Source organism: Geospiza fortis, unplaced genomic scaffold (genome assembly GCF_000277835.1).
Source record: "Geospiza fortis unplaced genomic scaffold, GeoFor_1.0 scaffold456, whole genome shotgun sequence".
In the NCBI taxonomy this organism is placed as follows: domain Eukaryota; kingdom Metazoa; phylum Chordata; class Aves; order Passeriformes; family Thraupidae; genus Geospiza; species Geospiza fortis.
In genome coordinates this window covers 1405645-1430166 of record NW_005054462.1, presented here as the reverse complement: position 1 = coordinate 1430166, position 24522 = coordinate 1405645, and the positions used below count along the sequence as shown (strand labels likewise).

The 24522-nt window shown below is 38.2% G+C and overlaps 1 protein-coding gene across 1 annotated transcript; it reads right to left on the bottom strand.

Moving 5' to 3' along the window:
* Positions 1-7278: 7278 nt before the first annotated feature.
* Positions 7279-24170, bottom strand: PTCD2 (pentatricopeptide repeat domain 2). The gene is made up of 10 exons (XM_005427939.2): positions 24161-24170; positions 22234-22326; positions 19858-19987; positions 18967-19084; positions 17554-17632; positions 16118-16209; positions 13272-13385; positions 11785-11859; positions 10904-11017; positions 7279-9534 (listed from the first exon to the last, which is right to left on the bottom strand). Exons 1-10 carry the CDS (start codon positions 24168-24170, stop codon positions 9310-9312), a joined length of 1050 nt encoding a protein of 349 aa, XP_005427996.2. The 3' UTR covers positions 7279-9309.
* Positions 24171-24522: the final 352 nt, after the last annotated feature.

Sequence of the window (24522 nt, the reverse complement as noted above, 5' to 3'; positions counted from 1 at the left end):
CTGATGATGTTTCATGCTATTCTCTGCTGATATGTAATGGGGGGTGGGACAAGGTGACATCCAGAAATCTCTCCCATTGTAAGTTACTCTATAGTTCAGTGATTAGTTTATTAAAAAAAAAAAAATTAATCAACCCAAAATAGAGATGTCACTAAGATAGTTACAAGCACATATAAAAAAAGGAAAAATCTAAAACTGTCTTTGATAATGTGAATATTACAAGGCACCACACTCTTCCCATCACATTCTTCGAGGTAGGAAACTACTTTGTCTGGAAATGCACAGAAGATAAAGATACATGACAGCTCAAGGGAGGAATGCCTTGCAGTCTGACCCACTGAGCCCAAGCAAAGGTACATGTGGTGTAAACTCCCAGGCCTGAAATTTGACATGTTGATGTTTTCATATATGTGGCTGTTCATAAAGAGCTACATTAGGGTAACAGACACTGCAGGTTCTTTCCTAAATTCAAGCACATGCTTTTCTTAGCATTTTGTGAGAAATGTTTCAAAGCTTTTATTTGCTAATGCTTACAAATATTAAACCCTTCCAAAGGGTAGTAAAAGTGCAGCAGAGCAAATTTTGTGGTCTGAATTTCCCCTGAAAGTACCTAACCACTATGGCAATTCTGTAGATGTATCATCCTTTCTCCATCACAGTTCTCTTTTTCTGTCATTCTGATATGAGAACTGATAAAGCTTCAAACATAAAGAAGAAGTTCTCAACAATGTCTCTGCCTTTTATTTCTCCTTTTTATTCCTCCCTTCCCTTTACCCCTCCCCAAGTGATGGTATTGTGGAGAAGGAGGATGAGAAGTTTCCCAAACTATTTTACTCATGTTTAAGCATAAACATAGGACTTTTTAAGTTATGGAAAGTGAATTTGTGAACTGATTCTCTTTCCTGTTCTAACAAGTTATGTTGGACTCTCTGTCTCCAGTTCTGCAGCACATGGTGGCTGAAAGGACTGCAGGACCACTCTTTCTAACAATTAAGTCAGCAACAAAAAACACCATTATTAAAATCTTGCCATCCAGAGCAAGATTCATTTACTGTCATAAAGCTGAAAGAAATGTTAGAGCACTTATAAGTACTTATGGATGGAATAATTGCAAGGGAATTGTTTCTTGGTGTGGTGGTTTGGGTTGAGGTAGAATTAATTCTCATCTCAGTGGCTGCTATGGGGCTGTGTTTTGAGTTTGTGCTGAACACAGGGTTGATAATACAGAGATGTTTCTGTTATTGCTGAGCAGGGCTTGCACAGAGCCAAGGCCTTTTCTGCTTTTGGTACAGCCACACTGGGGAGGGGACTGGGGGTGCTTGGCAGGCTGGGAGGAGACAGAGCCAGGACAGGTGACCCAAACTGACCAAAGGGATATTCCAGACCACGTGGCACCAAGCTCAGTGTATAAAGTGGGGACAAGAAGGAGGAGCGGGGGCACATCTGGAGGGATAACATTTGCTTCCCCAGTAACCCTTTTGCATGATGGGGCCCTGCTCTCCTAGAGAACTGCCATGGGATTGCATGCTCTTGGGAAGCAGTGAGTAGATTCCTTGTTTTGCTTTGCTTGTGTGTACAGCCTTTGTTTTCCCTATTAAACTGTCTTTTTCTCAGCCCATGAGTTGTCTAGCTTTCATCCTTCCAACTATCTCCCCAATCTCTCTGGTAAGTGACTGAGTGAGCAGCTGTATGGAGCTTGGCTGCTGGCTGGGGTTAAGCCATGGGAATTTTCACTCAGCTGTTTCAAGCATTACTATTAAGTTGTCTTTTCCAATATTCTTTTCTAAAATTTTCCATCAAGATTGGTGCTGCCAAATCTCCTGATGCAAGACATGTCCAGTTCTTAAAGTAAATATGATAATTTCCTAGCCTGAATTGCCTAGCAGCCACATGACTGGTGATTTTATATTTCATTTTGATGTTGCAGTTTCTGCTGGATATGGGGAAGGCCCTAATCTCTCTTCAAGCAACTCACAGGTCAGTGGGAGTGAGACTCCACAAACTTCCCTCAACTGCATAGAAATTGAAAAAAAGGACTAGCTTACCACTTAGGAAACTGGATACAAAAAGTTCTACTTACACTCTATCTAGAATACAAACCTTGAAAAAAACACCTTCATGTAAACTAAGATGACAATTTGTTTTCTGGGCCAGGTGCTGGAGTGGATACAGGGGCTGACTGCTGCAAGTATACATCCCAGTATGCTGGAATGTATGTGATGGAATTAGCCAGACTAGCTATCATCCTGACTATTTGTAGAGCACATGGTTGCCATATGATTTGGGAATTTGCACTGCTATATTCTGGTAGGAAAAGGGCAACACAGGGGCTAGGTTTGAGTCCAGAACTTCCATTGTAACTCATAACCCTGACATCTCAAGTCAGCACTGGGGCCAGGATAGGTAATCACCAGTCTCAGTATCAAAGAGACTAAAAAGAGAATCTTTTCTCTATAGTTGTGTATAAGACAGCAACATCATGGCGTTTGGGGAATAAGAAATCTTCATTTGTTTCTCACAAGACAGAATAGTCAGTAGGTCATCCAGGCGTATAATAGAACAATTCAGTTTGAAATGGACCTCCAAAGCCCAGCTCAGAGCAGGTCTAAGCAGCTCAAGTTTCTTAGGGCTGTGTCCAGGTTCCAGGTGAGTCTTGAAGGCCTCCAAGAATAGAGATTTTACATCCTCTTTGGGTAAACTCTTTCAGTATTTGATCTCCCTCATGATAACTTTTATCCCAGCACCTGACCAGAATGTCCCATGTTTCAACTTGTGGCCATTGTGCCCAATCCTATCTTCATGCATTTCTGAGAACAGTCTAGATCCACCATCTCTTTGTCATCTGACGAGGATGCTGTAGACAGGAATAAGGTTTTCTCTAAGCCTTCTCTTCTTAAGGCTGAGCAAACCCATCTGTCTCAGCCTCTTTTCCTCTGTCAAGTGGTGGCAAAAAGGCAAAGTGCCTCAGTCTTCTCCCTGTCATTTGTCACTAGTTCCCCTGTCCCACTGACCAGTAGGGCCACAATCTCCTCGAACCTTCTTTTGCTGCCAATACCCTCAGAAAAGACCTTTCTTGCCATCCTTCACATTCTTTGCTAATTTCAAGTGCAACTAAGCTTTGGTTTTCCTGACTTAATTTCTGAATGGACAGGCAATGTCTTTGCATTCCCCCTCAGTAACCTCTCCTACTTCCATCTTCTGTGTGCATCTTTTTTTGTGTTTAAGCTCAGTCAGGAGCTCTGTATTCTTTCTGGCCGTTTGCCAGCTTGCTTGACTTTATACACATTGAGACAGATCATTCCAGTGCTCTGAGAATGTTGCCTCTGAAGATCAATCATATCACCCCAGACATTTTCCTTCCAGGACAGTTTCCTACAGGAACCTAGGGGTAAGTCCCTGAACATGCCAAAACCTACTCTTCTGAAGTTTTGGATCTAGATTACTCTCAGGATCTTAAACTTCACACTGCCCTTTACACGATCCAGCAATTGTTGTACATTTATGAGCCACAGGTTCAAGAGAGCATCTTCCCTTACCCGTTCCTCTGTCACATGGAGCAAGATAGTACATTTCAGAAATCTCCTAGACTTATTTTGTCCAGCTATGCTGCCCTTCCAACAGGGTGACTAAGGCCCAGAGAGGAACTAGGGTCTGTGACTGAGACCTTCTCCAGCTTCTTAAAGAATGCTTCACCTGTGTTTGTGTGTGTGCGGGCGTGTGTGTGCGTCCACACCCTCTTTATCAGGCAGGATGTAGCAGATAACCATTGAAGCATCCCTGTGCTTGTCTGTCCTCTGATCCTTACCCAAAAGCTCACTATTCACTCATCACCTGTCCCAAGGCAAAATCCACACACCTGCTTTATAGAGCTCAACCTCTCCTCTTTGCCATCTTTACCCACCTGGTCTTTTCTGCATCCCTTCACTGCAGCACTATAGTCATTAGAGCTATCCTGCCACATCACTATAACCCTAACAAGGTCTTAGATCTACAGTTGTGTATACACAATCCTCCTGCTTATTACTTATGCTCATAGATTGGTGTACAAGCATTTGAGATGGGTCCCAAGTTGCACTGCTTTTACAGGGAAGCGAGAGAGCCTTCCCTGTCATGCTGTCTGCCACACTCAGCTGCACTTTCTCCAGTGCCCTCAGTTCTCTCCATGTTACAGTACCCTTCCTGGCATACCTCATGTAAAGCCACCCTCACTAGGTTAGGAAGCTTGTTTGCAAAGACCTCCTTTGTCAAGCATATCTCAACCAGCTCTCTCTGTGACTGTGGTCACAGAAGCCAAAGGTCTGTCTGTGAAACCAGCCACACTTTGACGCACTGTTATGCTTAGTCCACTTAGACTTTTCCCTCTCTCCTGGTCAGGATCTGACAGACATCATCTGTTCCACTGGCCCTTTACCCTCCTCAAGTGTAGCCATCCCTGCTGAGAACAACTCCAGGTTGTTCTCAGCAGCATTGCAGGTGCCCACATGGAAGACTAGCAAATGGTAAAAATCCAAAGTATAAACAAGCCTGAGCAGCACCTCCACATATTCCAGACTGGCTGCTGGATTACTGCCTCCATCTCCATCGGAAGGAGTCTCCTTTAATTAACACAGGGCTTCTACCCTCCATGGAGACACAAGGTTCAGGCCCAGCTGACTTTGATCCCATACACTTGATCCATGTGCATGGTTCCTTACCCAATTTCCCTCTAGTATCAGTGCACCTGCATTTATTTTGAGTTGCTGCTTGGCACCAGAACTTCGAAGCTGACTTTATTTGATGGTACACAAGGGTTTATAGTTAGAGCATCTGTACTTGGAAAAAAACAGCATCTCTGCTTGGAGAGTTGGTAAGTCAGACTATCTCAGTTTTTACTGCACATGCTGCTGGAATTATTAGGAGATCCAGACAACTGCATAAAGGCTCAACAAAAGCCCCTGAAGGCCTAGAGTCAGCCATCTTCAATAGCACAAACTAAGATAGGTAAGAAAATAGCACTATACTGCACATTACAAAACATTGGACCAGTAGTACCAGTAGCAGTTCTAAGTCTCCCTAGTTCATCTTGCTGCTTAAATTTATCATTCATATGAAAATGAAATTACTTAAAAAGTAGTCTGCAAGTAGGCAACCAGACATTTGCTGAGTTTGAAGTGCTGTAAATAAGCAGCAGGTTGAAAGAAGCAGAAGATGGTGTTGAATAACATCTTCTTTCAAAAACTTATTCTAAGGAGAATGTGACAGTAGAAGGGCAGGCAAGGATGTAGCTTAAAAACAGATGTAGTTTAAAAACAAAAAACAACTCTTTTATTTCACAATCAAAAAGTTTTAGAAGGATGGAAATCTGAAGCAACCTTGAAAAAAAGCCCAAAAGAAAAACAAAGTTATGTATCTTTAGAGCTCTGCATGGTAGGTCTGCCTGCTTTCTATACTGCTGCAAACTTCAAACAAATCTTTGCTTCATGTTATTTAAACTTGTTTAGAAGGTTCATTAAATATGTGAATGCTCTTCTTGAGGCCTAAAAACATTCCTGAGCTCTCCTGCAATGACTAACCCTTTCACCTTCCTTTTTACTGTGTTGAAGAAGATTAACTTGAGAGAAGCACAAAAGAGGTGAACCTTTCTCACCAAGACTCAAGATGTTTGTGGAAAGAAATATGAAAAACAAAAACCATGGAGAAATGCAGAAGCATCTACAGCAGACCGCATACAATCCAGATCCTATCTGAACGTAAAAATGAATGCTTTTAAAATTCAATTAAGAAAAGAGGTCCAACATTCTCTTAAAGGTATACCAATGTGAGAACTTGCAATTGTCATTGGTGTACAAGAAGCAACATTAACAAGTCATTGATTAGGATTTCCACAGAATACTGTACACATTGCACTGTGATCACTGACAAAGATGAGTTATTTCAATAAATGCTGTAAATTTCAAAAGTGCTGTAAATCTCTACATTTGCAGTCATTGGCAACCATTACTAACAATTCAAGGCAGTTTTCTGTTGTCTGGGTTTTCCATTTTAAGATGGCACATGTTAAATATAGGGCAAACAATTCATTCTGCCCGGGCCTTATGTAAGTGGCACTGCAGGCCATCCCTGGAAATAGCGTTGGCAGGAGAGTATGGTCAAGAAACGCCACCTGCTGTCTCCTGGATCACTGTTCCAAAAGGCTGCTGCAGTGCAAGGAGATGCACAAAACTCATGTTTCATTTTACTGGAGGAAGAACATCTGAGTATGATAAAGAGCAATCCTTTTCCACACAAGAATACCCCAAAGAGCTCTCAGATCCTCACCACAGCTACTTACAACACATAACATGTTAAGCAGCACTTCCTACAGAATCTCTTGCTGTGAAACCTAGAGGAAAAAAGTGCAGCAATTCACTTTGAAATGTAAATGATTTGACTTTTTTTTCAGACTGTTAAAAAAAAATTAATAAAATAAATAAATAAATAAATAGATAAATAAATAAATAAATTTATTACATTAGATTTTTTAAAAATAATAATAAATAAATAAAAATTAACTGATTTTAAGAATGTTGGTTTCTTTCTGAGTTCAAGGTTCACCATTGATAAAAACTGAGTATCAATTTCAGTAACAATGGAATTGTTACTCATCCTATTTTCTGAGGCATTCTCCATGACAGCAGTCTAGCAACTCAGGCCTTGACATTCCAGCCACTCTAATCCAGCAAAACCCCTAAGTATTTGCTTATCTTTAGACCAGCTTGGGTTCCTGATCCTGGGTGTTGGGACACCAGGATTCAACTCCACCTAAGTACACTCAACTAAGCATCAGACTGAAGACTCTTCAACACAAAAGTCAGTGTGAATCTTGATGCACCAAAAGATGAATCCATAAATAATCATCCAAATTCAAGATTACCCAAATAACAGACTCTGGGACTTGTATGACACAAATTAGACTTAGCTGGAAGTCAGCTGCATAAATATTAGAACTACCTTATGTCTCCCAGCTTTTTTTTTTCCCCTAAGGGAAAATGTTAGCAGTCTTCTACAACACTTCTAGAGCAACAGTCAATATTCTAATTTTAATTGTCTGAATTTTGCGTGTGTTTCTTTGAATCTCTCCTTTAATCTTAAGTCCATGCTTTCCTTTTCTACTGAAGTACTGCTAGTTAAGTGCATCTCCTTTCTTTTTCAAAACAAAGATGTTATTTCTCTAAAGAAAAAAATCAACTTACAAATAAACCCCAAGAAAACAAGAACCTCAAGAAAACAAGCAGTCAAGAGAAAAAAAAAAGGAAAACATCAAATATTTTGACAATTTTAATAGAAGTTATGATTACTTCAGTTGCAGGTAGGATACAGCCTTAGTGAGGAAGCTAAACAATTCTGATTAGAATGAACAAGCACACATGCACAGTCTTAGGACCTTACAACTTCTTGCAATTAATACAAGTTTTAAAGTGCCAAGTTAGGAAATTAAACAGAACTGACCTTATTTATTTGCTATGCAAAGCTAAATAGGTCAAACTGTCTTTGATGGCCTTTAAAAATGTGGCATTTATACACTTTCAACACCAAACAGCTGTCCCAGTTGTACTGGATGACACCAGACAGTTTTCCTGTCCATACAAACAGAGTAAACTGAACAGTAATTAAATTTTTTACCACTAATCCTTGCCCCACTGCAAGTAGCCTTTACAAATATCATATCAAATTTATTTCTAGAGAAAAGATTGAGAACTTCTCAAGGGTTACATCTGTTGAAAGAATTTTCAACGAAAGGAAACTAGATGTGGAATTACATACTACACAATATTACAGAAAAAGTAATAGCTGTGTTTTTAGATTAATGTATGTAGCACTTTATGCCACCAATCATAAAAAGGGTACACACAATTCACAGAAGTGTGATACACACTTCATATTATTCTTCACTTGCATGAAATTCCATCTACTTTGTAACAGTTTTTGTACATTTTAAATATTAACAAGACACACTGTGACAAAAGAAATAAGTTACAGAGCTAGAGCTTCAGAAGGCAACATCCTACAGACTGAAGCCACGTTTGTTTTGAAGCATGGATGGGTTCTTGTTTCTTTGGTGTCTCAATAGCTTCAGTGATACAGATGCAGATATTTATTCACAGAAAATATACTCTGAGCCATGACTTTTGCTTGAGTGGGGCAGAGACAAAATAAATAAACAGAAGGTAGAGGAGAGATAATGCAGCCCAAGTTGGCAAGTATCAAGCTGAGTTCCACCTAGTTGTCAGTTCACAAGGCTCCCAAGTTCTTTTATCAACATGTTCATCACTTCACATGCAAAGGCACCCAAAGGCACGTGAATGTTAGCCAAGGCATATCTGTTTCCAATTCCTTCTATTCTGGATGGTGAGTGAGTTCAGATTCTTGGGTACATGGGACTCACAGACACAGTTTTTTATTGCTAGAGTCCAGCACATTTGATCTAGAGTCATTAAAGCTGGACGAAGTACAGCTTCTTTGTACTTTTTTGTCAATCCAGAAAATAGGGCAAACCATGCAGATGGTGTAATTATAGCTAAAAATGTGATCATAATTGCTCTAAAAAACTCTTTATGACTTAGTTGGAAATTTGCATCAAGATTGGCTTATCCTAGGAATCTTAATACCAGAAAATGAGAAGGAAGCAATTTGTGCAGTCACTCACTCTGAGAGTGACTTTGATCAGGAATCTCCTTAAGTGAGAAAACAACCCCTTGGTTACCATGCTAATTCCCATGGCATTTCCATGATCCCAGTTGATAGGAAAAAATGCTAATATATTTCTTTAGAAGAAAAAGATATTAAAGTGAACAAAAGATGCATGCTTCCCCCTGATCCTCTTGAGATCTACAGACTTTGAATTAACAATTCAAGCACTTCCATGCTCTTTTATCTGGACTCTTGCCTGCCTCCATCCTTTCAGTCAAAACATTTTAATCTGATGCAGACCAAATTTTCTTCTCATGAACCACAGAAGTCAGGTCAGATACTCATACCACTTTGCTTGCTCTGCTAACTTCCATCCATTCACTTCCAGAATATTTAGCATAGGAAAATCCTGACACAAAAGCCTAAGGAAAAAGTAAAACCTTTCTATCTCTCCCATTTCTGAACAACACACAAATACCAGTGTTGCAGCTTGTTTTTAGGATCAAAATTGAAACACGGAACTTACATTATCTGTATTTAAAATGAAATTTTATACAAATGACCTAAAACTCTCACTGTGTAAAAAGGGAAAAGACATTTTATTTGAACCTGGATTATAAGAGATGCCATCAGCAAATCAGTTTGACATCAAATACTGAGCTATCCTAACAACAGATTTGACCAAAGTGGATTAGTACCCTGACAGCCCAATTGTTTCTGATTTAAAAGCTTTGCAGTGGTCTTCTTTGAACTAGGAATCTGGAAAAGCATGTCTTCCAGTGTGCACATGGTTATCTGTCCCGAAGCTTGTAGTTTCGTGTAAATATTTCCTAATTTGACAGAAAGGTCAGGGCTCTCTTCCATCTTTTCCCTGACTGCAGCCAGCTAAGGAAGAGAAAATGACATGTTGTTACAGTTCAGCAAGTGGAGCTCTCATTCTACCACCACACTGAAGAAAAGCAATAACTCACAGTAAAAAAAAAAAGCACACAGTGTAAGATAGGTGGCTAAGGCAATGACTCATAAGATGATGATTTTATGAAAAGTACATTATGCATCACCACAAAATGGTGGAAAGGCACTGGTTATCTATTAAAGAGAGTTTATTAGATTTAAAACTTCCTCAGAGTTGTACAATCCTATTTTCAGTCTTAGTACAGACAAACACAATTATTTTCTATTTAAATCCGGGAAACATAATTGCTTCCTGGAATCTACTTTCCAGATCAGCACAATTTTAATTATTATGATGTATCTTCGTAAATGCACAGTACAGTACAAATCCATAAAATTCAGACTATAGAATACTGAGAAGTTCTGTTTGCCATACACAAGAGTATGAGCTCAAATGTTAGGTAAATCCCTTAAAAATATTATTATCAATAAACTCTTGTGGAAAGGGGCAGCTAGGACTAATGCTTAGTCTTCTTTTGGCAGCTAAATATTTCCCAAACAAAGTCAAAATACAACACTAACACATGCAATGTTTATTGCAATGACTTTACAAAACAAAATGCTGCTTAAATAATTTCTTTTCAACACAGCAGTTAATATATATGGGCTATATTTTGAAAGGTTGGCCCTCCCCTTCTCCTAATATTTATTATTTTGCATATTAATTTTGTTTAATATGCAGCAGTGAAAGACTAAGTACTTAATTATTAACACAGTCTTAAAATGTCTTGCTCTATAGGCATATCCAAAATTAAATACTAAAAAAGCTTCAGAAAAAGCAGCAGAAATGCTGACAAACTGAGAAGGGCTTCGTGTGTGTTCTGGAGGAAGCCTTCTTATTCTTCAAGGCTGTAAAAACCAGTTTTCACAGTAACATATAGTTAAGCAGCAAAGCTACTATTTCCCTTATCACACTTTCCTGTATAGTATTATAGGTCTTTCATATATCACCAATCTAACAATATCACTGTTACCAGAAACTTTATTCTCATTTCACATGAAATGAAAACAGCATAGGAGGCAAGGGATTAAATCCTTTAACGCCACCAAGGAAAGTGTCACCTGCATTCAGATGAAACATGAGCTTCTAGAAGTAAGATCCAAAATAAAAAATGAAGCTAACAGCTAAGTGTTTTGATCAAGAGCAGAGGAAGCCAGCCAGCTGCTTTGGCCTCGGCATACACCAGAACCCAAACAACTAGAGCAGGGTGAACTCAGGCACCTGAAGTTCTGTAGGTGAGCCACCACTGTCATGGCTCAGCCCAGTGCCATGAACCTTCTCTCATCACTGTGTACTTACCACCTGCTCAGAAAACTCAGTTCTTTTCACAAAGGGAGGTGTATCTACTTCCACTGCTGCCTCTAATGTATTTATCACTTCTTTTAGCAAACCAGATCTGAGCTGGACAAGGACCTTAAAAATAAAATAAAATCAAACAACACAAACAGTACATATCATAAGAATGTTAATTTTTACAAAAGCGTTTGAGGAAGACATGAAGCAAAGCTGGGTAAAATTCATTTCCAGACAGTGCACTAAGAAAAAATCCATCTGTTGCAAAGAAAGAGATGGAATGATCAATTTCTTCAAATGTTTGGGGTTTTTTACCAGGTGGGACCTGGAAAGGAAGGGTGAGGCTAGAAGCAGAGCTCCTCTGATGGAGCTGCACTACCTGTTCTTGAATAAAGTGGTTTTTACCATAGTTTAGAGGTCACTTACACATGCACATGCAGACTTTCTCTCAGATTGTAGACTGCACAACTAAAGAAAAAAATTGTTCTATGTACACACGTGGAAATGGTGTGCAGGGCTGAAGGAGGCCTAAAGTGGGCAGACCATTTACTTAGAGCTGGGTTTTTAAAATCTTTTGGAGCTAGAAAGCAAAAATCATAGCTAGAAGTCGTTCATGGGTCTACACTCACACATGTAGGATTGGTCTACTTTACACTCCCACCTATGGCAGGAAGTGATTTTAAAAAGTGGGTGGAGATCGTTAACAGTTCAGAATGTAAGTCATCCAACTGACAAAAATTGTCTGTTGGCTCAAAAACAAGCTCGGCAACACTACCAACACATGCCTGTGCTAGTAAGAGGCTGGTCTTCTGTTACTTTGCACTTGGGAGTTTATTGGCCAGCGTAGCATACTCTGCAAAATTTTAATACAAGGTAAGCATACTTACTTTAAGATTATTGTATAGTTTGTTCTCTGGGCTCATTATCTGGGAACAGTAAAATTTGGCTTGTGCTACATCATTCTGGGAAGGAATCATAAACAATATAAAAATAGTCACATACGTGTCAGAAACCTGCACAATGACAGAAAAACAACAGTCCTTCACAACTCTTCAATAAATCACAATGTGCCATCTAGAACCCCTTTACCAAGACCCATAGACACCAAACAGCACCCAGCCTGCAAAAGGAATACCCCACGCTGGAGTTCCTGGCTCTTGAGTACTGTGTCTGTCTGTCACATGTAACCACCACTGAGCATGAGATCACCTAAAAGATGGAAGGTTTAGACACATGCTCCATTCAACACATGTCAGAGTAATGAAGTGCAGCATATGTTAGTCTGTGTATTTATCCTGCCCAGCCCTTCTAACCTTTTGGACATACATATTTACAACACTGTATCTATGTCATCAACTGATTTCAATAGACATTAAATGTTACACTGACATTTACTAGACCAAGTAATGTTACTTGGGATCAAGAAACATCTTTCTTACAGCAAAGAGTGCTGTCAAAATTCATTCAGCTTAAAAAACAATTAAATGTAATGTGGACCATTATTCCCTTTGCAAAACAAGAATTTTATCATGCCATTGTACACATGAATAAATTTATTTCAGTGATGCTATTTTTCAGTGTCTCCATTCACACAGACGGGGTGAAAAAGACCACAGAGTGCATAGAAACTTTTAACAATTCTACTCCATTCATCCAAATTTGTGAGTAAGACCAAATTTATAGCACTTCCAGTGTCTCTGACCTCTATTTTAACATGAAACAGAGAAGGTTCAGGACATACCCAATCTGCATACACAAATTAATGGCAGAGGAAATCCAAAATTTGTTCCAAACTTTAGAATTTCCTAACAGTTATTCTCCTGCTCCCCTTTTCACCCTGCACTGTGTCAGAGCCTCTTCATACCAGTACTTAGGCATATGAGATATAGCAAAACTCCCCCAGGCAGAAACATATTGTGGAGAAATTCCACCCCCCTGGCAGTACTGAAATACATATCAAAGCCCTTGAGTCTGCCTCCCAAGACAAACATTTAAAAGAGATGATTGCGCAAATACTTTAAATTATCATCTTAATTCTATTTAATGGAAATTACCACTAAGTAGCAGTATCTGCAGGACTAGATCCATGGTGACACCTAACCTGTTGGCCTAACTCTGTAATTTTTCAATGTTCTAGATAGTATTATCACAAAATATATGTGCATTACACTCAAGATATATGTTTGCATTTACAAACTTCCATATTCAATTTGTATAATCCTACAATTTCAGGAGACTAAAAGTTCCAATACTTGAAGCTATTACATAGTTTTGCTTTCTTCATGTTAGCTTCCTTTCACTACCTGTCTACAACAAAACTAGAGAGTATCTCTCTACAGAGACCCAGGCACAATTGAAACCAAAGAGACCATACCTGCTTGAGAGCAGCTGCCATTGCAAAGCAGTATACTCGCATTGGTAACACGTCACCTTTTAGTTGTGCTTCTTCAAGCAGTCTCATAGAGATTTTGGAAGACTCAGGGCTGCCCTGCATAGAAATATCACAGGAAGTTGTGCTTGTTTTTATAGTTACCTGAAAGGACTATAAGCATCTGCCATCATATTCAGAAAGCATTCAGAAGTCAACTTACTGTACAATCACAAAGGCAATATGTATCTGAACCCAACCAAGCAGATTCTGTGCAGCTCTTTTTGAGAAACACAACATAAAAATATGACATTCAAAGTGACAGAGGTCACAGGAGGGTAAAAGTAACTTCTGTTATTTTAACAACTACACCTTGCCCTAACTACTTGGGCTTCTGCAACAGATGGAATAGCCCCAGCAGTATCCTAAACAAACAGATATTTTCATTTTCACCTTCAAATAATTTGTAAATCAGGAAGGAAGATTAATTTTTGTTGTTACTTAATTATAAAAGCTACATTAGATAGTTACTGAAAATCAACATTTTCTAAGCTTGAACTGTTAAGTACCATTCCACTAAAGAAATCTAATTAATTTGACCATTTAGCCATTTTTAGCCTCTCTTAAGGATTAATTCTTGAAAAATGCTTCCAAAGCATATATTCTATTATTACAGCTTAGACATCTGCTTTTTTTCAACACAGAAGGCTTCCATTATGGTTGGGAATTTTCAACAGGCGATACTAAATGCCAATGAGTTAAACTGTGTGCTACCTCTCAAACTATTGACTCTCCAAACCAATGGAGAGTGGAAATCACAAGTGGAACTGACTGGACCCCAAACAAAATAGTATCTGTCAAACCTAAAAGCTGGCAGCAGGCATGTTTTGTAACAACTGGTACCACCAATATGAATAAGAGTCCTCAGATTTGGTGTTGATTTCTGTTCCTAGTATTCATAGTGTCTTCCTGCAAAATATGGTTCAAAATATGTTCCTTGAAAATTTAGAAACATTTTGACCACCAGAAGATTGATTATTATTACATAAATACTTTGTTATCATCAAAAGGCCTGTAGCTCTTTCCTGCTGTTACCTCAGAGTAAGGCAGTGCCTTACAGAGACTTAAACCATCCCAGAAGTGTTTCAGAGTTGACTTCAAAGATACCTTTGTGCAAAGATTAAACATTAATTCCTCTGTTTATCCACTGGAAATAATCTGAATTTAAGCCTTGTACATTTTTCTGTGCTGGTCTCTGGCAGGGTTATTCAAAAGAAACCAAGAATGGTAAAAATGCAGCAAAGCTTTTAATGATACCAACACTGTTATTTATATTATTTGAGTACTACATCTTTAAGATACTTAATTTCAAGATTTTTTCTGACATGTCTTATCCTGTGTCATGAGAAAAAGCAAGTTTGAGCTTCACCTTTTCTCCTCCCCCTCCTAAGAGATGAGTCAATAGATTAAGCTTTTAAAAGAGCTCCACCTAATCCTATTTAGTGCATAAAGGGTTACTACAGCTTACTTCCCTATTGATAGTATTTTATCTTAGTGAAAAAGCCCCACAAATTTATTGTAACTATTCAACCCAAGCAGCTGACAGAGTAGAATCATCTCCCCCTCTCTTTTCATCAACAGTAATAATGGGCCAGATTCTCTATTGAAAGTATATGTAGGGCTAGAAGTAGAAGAAAAAGAAGCCTTGAGAACCTATTCCTGTAGCACATACCTTGGATATCAGCATTCTAATTGCAGGCCATGTTAAAAAAACTTGAAAACATTTTAGGAAAGAAGGTACAGCAGGCCTAAAGGCAGCTTAAATTCACTGGAACCGAGAATTTCAGAAAAACCACATAAACTGCTGCTGAGGTACCATTTTAGGCTATGTCCTTGTTATCACATTTGCACTCAGTTTCCTTGTATGGTTAACTGAGAAACCTGAGAAAGTTTTGTCTAGTGGTATAATTTTTTCCCCAGCTAGTGTCTTTATAAAAGATGAGGAAATGGAAAAAGAGTTTCCAAATAAGTTTGGGAAAGATTCATATTAAAATTTCAATACCCTTTTCCTGACCCAGAGAGGGGTCTGGAAAAGGGTATTGCAAAACTGACTCAAATCTGGAGAGGAAGATCAAAATAAAAAAGTTCTGGGATCTCACTTGCTATGAAAGGGAAACAGTTCTAAGCAGACACTCATATAACTGATGTATTCTAGTTTCTTACCATGCTCATGCTCTTTTTCTTTGAGCTAAACATACAGGTAAGCTCAAGGGGCTGTTTGTTTACCTAAAGGCATTCACTTATACTTCTTTTCTCCATTCAGCTGTCCCTTTTCATCAGGCATGTAGGGAACAGATTACAATTCTATTCCTTGCCAAATCTGTGTACAATTACAGAAATTAAATTACAAGACTGCTTGTAGGGGGAGGGGAGAAAGGGATGGGGGATGTCTGGCAAATAGAACCTATGTATATGCCTTAAGGAAACGAGACCATAAAACCAATACTGAGGCTGAAGGACAGCATATTGTCTGAAGAGATGCAAACATCACAGAGAAAGAATACTCTAAGGTAATCAAAGGCTGTACTACATTTGTTTCTTAATGCTCACGTCCATGCAACATTTTAGAGATTTGCTTTGTCACATTAGTTTGTATGGGAAACAATGTATGCACACCATATCATGTACCATGAAGCACCTTAGGACTTACATATATAAGTTTAAAATACTTGCACTAGATACAAAATGGTGACAGGGAAATTATGGAAACCCAAAAAAAAATTCCAAAATTTAAAATCTAAAGGAAGAGATAGAGAAGGCATTTCAAACACTTCTTCATTCATAATACTTACCAGTTTATAGCATATTGCAACTGCAAGTAGATAGGTTTCTTTGTTGAAAGGTATACCTTGTTTTTTCATTTCAACCAGAACTTCCAAAGCACCTATCAAAAATATATTAGTGTTACTCACTTCATAAATTTAAGGCCGTACCTCTCATAACTGAAAAGAAGAAACAAGTCAATAAGGTATGAGTTCAGTAAGTTTATTTGAAAATATGAATGCAAACTGAAATTTGTTATTAAAAAAATTGAAAAAGTTTAATGCACAGTCATTTGGATCTCTTTCAATTTAGCAAGGAGGTTTTCAGTTTACACTAGCACATGGCCTTATCCCTCCATTATTTTTATATGAAAATCTAAAACTAAATTCTATACACTTGAAAAAGCCACCCTCATTGTTCCTAACTGCCCAGAAAGCTTCCACCACTGTAGGCAAACTACATAGCATCTCCTCATTAACTCACATGGTCCATTTCACAATCCTGAATCACAGGATCACAGAATCACTTGGTTGGAAGAGACTTTCAAGATCATCGAGTTCAATCCAGCCCTAAGACCTCAACTAGACCACGGCACCAAGTGCCACATCCAATCCTTTTTTAAACCCACCCAGGTATGGTGACTCCACCACCTCCCCAAACAAACCATTCCAATACTTTACCATCCATTCTGTAAAAAACTTTTTCCTAATATCCAATCTCTATTTCCCTTGGTGCAGCTTAAGACTGTGTCCTCTGGTTCTGTGTTTAGGTGCTGATCTAGGTTTCTTTTACAGTGGCCAAGTTGCAACTTTTAGGACAACAGCTGGACTCAAATCTGCCAAATGTTAAGAAACCAGCTGTAATGTATTCAACAAATATCAAATAAAGGGATTTACTTGAAAAGCTTTAAGGCTTTTTCATGATAAGTCTTTTAAGTTAGGTCAGACGATTTCTCCTTGTCTTCATACAGGGCCAAACTGATGTGCAGCATTGGACTTCTACACTGCAATAGCCACTCTGAGAGAGGACACAGGTAAAAAGGTACTCCTCCTTGCTCTGACACAAATGCAGAATGGAGAAAAAATCGTTGAGGAAATTAACATTCCAGCTCACATAAACCAGGTTTTCAATAGAGAAGAAAAAATGCTATGGGAAATAACAAAGCAAAGAAAAGTAACAGTTCAGTGAAGACGGTTTGGGGGGAAAAAGCTCTCTTGGATAACAACAGTTCTGTGGAACTTGAATGGCAAGAATTCTGTGGGGAATATGAAACAAATACACCCTTCCATTTTTACTACATACTATAATGCAACAAATTCACATCAACAGTTATTTACATGATATTTGGCTATCTAAAACCATAGCCAATCAGCCAATACATATATATATATGTACATACATGCACCACTTACAGTGAGAAGCATCCTCCCCAAAATTAATTTGCCTTAGCAAATACAGTACTTACTTTCAAAATGGCCCTTTTTAAACAACATAGTCATCAAAATATGGAATGATGTACTGTCTGAGAAAAAACCATGCAAATTCTGGAGAGAAAATAGAGCAAGCATAAAAAAATCAGGACAGTGAAGAGTCTTACTGTGTACAGCATTTAACAAGTCTTCCTACTGGAATAAGTCTGATTTTACAAGTTCAGCATTTAACTCTCTGGGTTTGTTGCCTGTCTGTCTCTCTGTCAAATGATGTCTAAAATACCAGTGATTCATTATGGTCAAAAGCTCACTAAAAACAAACAGAAAACTCCCAGAGAGTCCCACTATCCTATTTTTTTAAATTACCTCTAACTCAATGGAAGCAGAAATCACTGACAGTTTGCAGCTAATGAACAGTATCTTTTGGAGTGAAGTACCACCACCATGAAATGGAATGAATTTTTGCTAATCACAATATCAAATGATCAGCACAAGAGGATAAGTGATGATGGTAACAGTACCAGAAGAGAAAGGAATTAAATTTTAGGACACTAAACACTGCATGTTGTGAATAGACAAATAAAATATATCAGAGGTACTGAGTTTCTGTAGCAGAATCTGGAGAAGCGGTACTCAGCCTGTATCCACCACTTACTATGTACTACAAATACAGCAGTTCCTGTCTTAATGATATAGATCTCAATTAAAAAACCTCAAACCATAATAGAAACTACATATACACTTTCTTACACAGGCCTAACTTAAGAATAGTAGCAAGACTTCTCCCATTTCTGGCTAGACATATCTCATGCTGTAATGAATTAATATCAGCGAGATTTTCATTGGCTGCCAGAGATTTTTGAAGTCACAACATTATAGCACACACTGGACCTGATTATTATCTTGCATAATAGCACACACAGAATTTTAGAAATGTTCAGAAACAAGACATTCAGTTTCTTCAGCACTAAAATGGCCAAATTTCTGAGCTGATGAGTATCATACCACCTCTATAGTGTGTTGAAGTACAGAGCAACAGGGTGAACTGGTTGGTGCAAGTAATCCAAGGAATTTCAGAGTTCTACCACAGCAAAACTTACAAGTGCTCATTTCCAAGAATGATTTAATGCAACACAACATGCAGGAAACCATGCATCAGCTGTATTCATCTAAGTAATTATTCTTCATCAATACTTTTTATTCAAATTTTATTCAAATGATGCAGTTACACAGAAATAAAGTTACCAATCAAACTAATATTTAATTACTATGCTAAAATAAAAAACCATGTAATCTGCACACCTAAATTAATGTCATAGATATCTCTGTTACTGCAACACATCTTCAAGTCTATCAGCTCATGCAAGGCTCATATGTAGCATATCATTACTCATGTCTGACTAATAATAAGATCAACAATATATTTACTATATATACAGGGGAATTACCTGATCTTTGATAAGTTCTACTGCAGGTCTTTCAAGGTCTAGCTCATAACACAGTCTCATAAAGAGTGGCCCAAATTTAAAATTATGCAAGGCTGTGATTTTATTCTGTTCATGGTACCTATGGGAAAGATTAAAAAATTAATCACACAGGGCATGGAATTTGCCAAGGGAGAACAGCTTTAAATAGACAACAAGATCTGTAGGTGCAATAACTGAAGCACACTTTCCTAGCTGCACCAGCTGAAGATATATAGATAACAGAAAATCAACTTTAAGGAAAATTACTGTTTTGATCAAACAAAAAAATTAACTGGTAATAAATAATCTCTTTTATTACCAATAAAGTGACCTTTATCGAATAAATAATAGAATGCATCTCTGCCTTGAAAATTCTGAGCAACTTTACCTTCTATTCATGGAACAACAGCAAAGGAAGTGGCAGCAGTTTATTTCAGCAGCAGTAGCTCAACAAAAACATAAAGCATTTAGCTTTTGTCTTTATAGTCCCTATATCGTACTTGATGGGAAAGTTTTCATTCACAAAACCTTCTGCTGCTGACTATTGGTTGCATGCCAGTCATAACCAGGCATGTCTTGGCTGGGATGCCCCAGAACACCTCTGCCTCACATCTGCGGGATAATTTTTCTCTCTGGTGCACCACACTGTAGGGCACCACTTTGTCCCCATAGCTCAACTCTCCTTTGACCTGGGAGTCTCTAAAGGGTTGGAAGATCCAAAGTATTTAAATAAAAATACAGCCTTAAATTAAGGGATTAACTATGTATATTGCAATTAGGGCAAGACCTCAACTGCAGACATAGCCTGGGATGATCTAATTAAAGCAAAAAGATAAAAACAGAAAAGAGAGTTACCTGGATTGTTAAAAATACCTGTAAATAATTTTTCTGGCTAGTTCCACATCAGATGAATTCTGACATAAATGCAGCAAATTTTTTAATTCATTTCTGAGAATGATTCCATTTTTCTTTAGCTTTTCTTTAATATTTTTAAAATATTGATCTGAAAATAAAACACATACAGCAAGAGTCTGTAGACAATTCCATTACTTGCATTACATACTTAGTACCTGAAACATGGAGACTCAGTGAAGCAGAACTCTTGGTTTTTTTCACCAAGAAAACTGCATAAAACTTCTAACAGACAAGCATGCCAATATGTCCCCATGAAGTCATGTCAGACCTAGAAAACCAAGGAGATGCTTACTGTGAACTTTATTTCACTATATATGTTATGGAGCATATCAGGTAATGCAAAAGTTTTAACAAGGAATGAAGTTTTGTGACATTTTATGTTCTTTTTCTAAAAGGCAAGCAAGCAAACAAAACCATTTCCACTCAGTATACAAATGACCATAAGAACTTCTACTCAATACTGTTCAGACAGAAGACTTAAATTCCTTCACAGCTGATGAACACACACAGAATTTCATACATAATCTACCTATTTCTTTAAATAGCTATAAACTTGGAGTTGCTACCTTTCTACTCCAAAACAGAGGGTTCTCTATCCAGCACATTTTCCTATGACAAAGCAAGCAGAAAGACCAGTCCTTCAGCTGGTAATTTCAAGCTTCTGACCCAGATATACTCAAGATTAAAAGAACATGTACCACCTAGCAGCTCCATTCCTCTCATGGTACTGCCAGCATCTTGGGCTGGGAAATGAACTTTTTTACAGCAGTTGCTGGGTCACTGCTGTTCCCAAGCTAGTAACCTACACAAGAGGTGCAAAGTAGGCACCCCAGAGAACAATGTGTACAGTGACTTAATACACATCCATGGCAACATGCAAATACAAGTCCTTACTCAAGACTGAGGTGCAGAATTGAAGCCTGTGAAGCCAGACAAATGCATATGTACAAGTATGCACATATAATGGCTGTGATGTGTTCAAAGGTGTGCAGGAATTACAAAAATATTTGGCATCTGAACTGTATTTACGTTGTTCTAGCTAACTGTATAACTGCTGTAGCTAATAGTATAACTATTGTAACTACTGTAAGATAATTGTAGTTAATACTTGCCTCACAGCAACAATAAATAATAGCTATTATATATTCTGTATAAAATTTTCCCGAAATTTCTAAATATAGTTTATTATTAGCCATAGTTCTTTTCATCTTTCAAGTATAACATTAAACACTAAATACAGAAACCACACACACATACAGACAAATAGGTGCTTGGAACAATGTTTTCATTAGTTTTCAAAGGATTCAGTTTGCACAAACCAGAAGGTCAACTGTGATCTATAAAGCGAAATATTTGGCTTCTACTAACCTGCTTTAGCAGAAATGATTGACCCCCAGCAGAAATTTCAATGTTTCTCAAGTACAGGATGAATAAATTATGATATGAGTATATCATTATCCCGACTCACACCTGCACAATTTAAATTCTACTTAATATAGAAAAAATATCAGGATGATTTTACCCCTCTCTGTCCCAGAAGAGTGGGTTATATAAAACTACATCTGATTATTTGTCTCTTCCTGCCTTAGAATTAACTACAACCTTTGGAACAGTTGTCAATTTGTATCACTAGCACATCCATGCATGATAAACCAGGAGTTTTACCTTGCTTTTCCTAAATAATAAGGGCAGCTTCATGTTTATACCTATGTTTCTAAAATAAAGGAATTTGTATATATTTTAAATAGCATGAAAAGATCAGAAAAAAATCCACTGATCCTGCTCCTACATTAATTTGGAAAACCTGAATTTGTTTTTCATATTCTGAGTAGTATATATGATTTGGAATCAGATGTACAACTGAGAACTCACATCAGGCAAAAAAGAAAAATTAAAAATATGCTAACAAAATTTAGGAAGCAAATAAAAAAAAATACTGTGAAAGTCCTTTTCTGGATAGTAAGGTAACTATTTAGCTTTGTGTTAACTTTCTGCGCTGATATTATACTTGAAGCAAGGTTTGTAGACTGAAATAGCTTTTTCTATTAGACTATCTTACAAAGTTGGAAAAGTGAGGGCACAAACACTTCAGGTCTTGTGTAAACACCTTACAAACATGAAAGCTTCTCAACATGTATTCTCAACATAGCATAACTAATACTACATTTCATTCTACAAAGCCTCAGATCTTCCAATAATGTTAGGTGCAAAATATTTGCAAGAGGAAGACATAATCTGTTTCTTTAAATGAGGTCAATTGATGTCATATTATTATGACTTAGACTGTTTCCTAAGACTAATGCTAAAGTGGTGACTATGAAATAAATGGTATACCTTTATTGCCATGAAGCTCATTTCTAATTGCCACTTTCATCTGCTGAAATTCTTGTAACTTTATATCTTCTTCTGTTAGCAGATACCGCTTCCCTGCCATAAGAAAAAAAGAGGAAGGTCAGGTTTTATGTTACACTGTATGATTTAATAGTACAGAACCTAGCACATGTGAATTATGGACAACTGTGTGATGCCAGACCATTGGGATAGGACACTAAAAAACAGACTGCAAAAACTGCAGTTACTCACATTACTGACAAAACAACCCAAATAACATGTCACAGCTTTCCAGAGCTTATGTGTACAAGGATGAAGAAGTATCTAGTTATGGGATGTGCAAAAGAAAAACTAGAGGCTACATTCCTCTCCACTAAGCCAAGGTACAAGAAGATTCTGCACAAAATTCCTGCTCTCTCCTTTACACTTTTATAAGGATTTGTCTTGTTTTCCTTTGTTTTCCACAATTCAATAGTGTCACAATTTGCTTACCCCACAAGTGCTGCTATAAAATGAAACATTCTGGAAGCTCCCAATGCAGTAGGAAGTCACAAAAAGCTTATTTTTTTAATTTATAAAAACAACAAGTATATTATTTGGATTGTAGTAACACTCTGGAAACCTAGTAATGTTCTGCTGCTGTACAGATGTCAGAGGTAAGACAGTCACTGAGTCTAGAATGTCAAAATTAACTTTGGGTGCTGACTTTAACTGTACTGTGTTGCAAGCTGCTTTAAAACAAGCATCATGCAAAAGCTATTTGACAAGTTTTTGCTGACACAAAAACAGGTGTCCAGAGGATTTTTATTTGAAACCATTGACTTAGAGTGTCACAATAACAGCTTACACTGTTACAATCTAATATTTTAAGGTTTTGGCTTATAAGGAATTATTCTAACCATGAAAGCACAAAAGCAAGTATTGAACTGAGTTAGGTTGTTTATTCTCATTCTGCATATCCCTAGGAAAACGTAACTGGCCATGTAAATAAAAACACTCATTTTCTAAGCAAGTGAAGCATGATAATGACACGCTTCATAAAACCTGAAGAAAAAAATCGATTAAATGGCACATTTATCCATTAAATTTAATTGAAACAGTTCCAATGGGTAAACAAATACATTTTATTCAGCATGAAATTGACCTGTATTACACTGCCATTTCCTTCCCACAGACCTCTGTTGGTCTAGCACTGAAAGACCATTCTTGTCATGGGCCTCTCCAAAGCTGGTGCAGAAATCATGTTGGTGTCTGGGGTGGTACTAGTGCCCCACACATCATGGACAATCAGTGTCAATAGAGAGATTAGGGCACCAGAATTTTATTTTTCTTGAATTCAATTTGCTGAATTGTACTGCTTCCTTAGACACGTACCTTACAGTGTTACAGAAATGTTTCAAAAAACCAAAGGGACTGCCAAAGGAAAAAGAGGGAGATGGATATGAGAGCTGGCAAGTGCAGGCGGTGCAGACTAGCCTAGAGAACTCAACCAACCAAACTGCTTAGCATCAGGCACACTGCAACCCTCTACATGGCCAGTCCCTGGAGAGAATGGGCAGAACTCCACTCAGAGAGAGGGTTCTCCATGTCTCTGAGGCGTATAACAGAGGTGTAACCCGAGCGAAACTTTCAGCTCTGCTGGCACAGCAGGACAAGAGCCCAGCCAGGGCCTAGGCTAGAGAGCACTCTGCCATATACCTCTTTTCCATGTGCCCCTTTCTCCTTATTTCTGAATCACAGGGTATGCATAAGGCTGTCACCCTCCCAGAACAGATACACATTTATGAAGCTGCATGTTTGTTTGTTTGTTTGTTTTTTATGTCATATCCTGACAGTACAAGCAGGGGATATGCTGACTTACACTGACCTCAGGGGTGACCTTACTGCAGTCTTTCAGTGGGGCCTGCAAGAGAGCTGGAGTGGAACATACCCAGGGGCATGTACTGCTAGGACAAGTGGGAATGGCCTTTGACTGGAGCCAAAGGCTTTGATTAGAGAAAAGGTTTAGGTAAAAGATGAAGAAGAAATTCTTTACTGGGAGGGTGGTGAGACAGTGGAATAATTTGCTCAGAGAAGCTGTGGATCTAGCATTCCTGGACATGCTCAGGGCCAGGCTGGCTCTGAGTAATGTGGTCTAGTGGGAAGTGTCCCCGTGGCACGCGATTCGCAGTGGATGATATTTAATGTCCCTTCCAAGCCAGGCCATTATGTGATTGCTGCACCGATTCTGTTACGCCGTCTCTCCCCGGGGTGCACCTCCGCCGCGCCAGCTCGGCCTGTCCACCGCAGCAC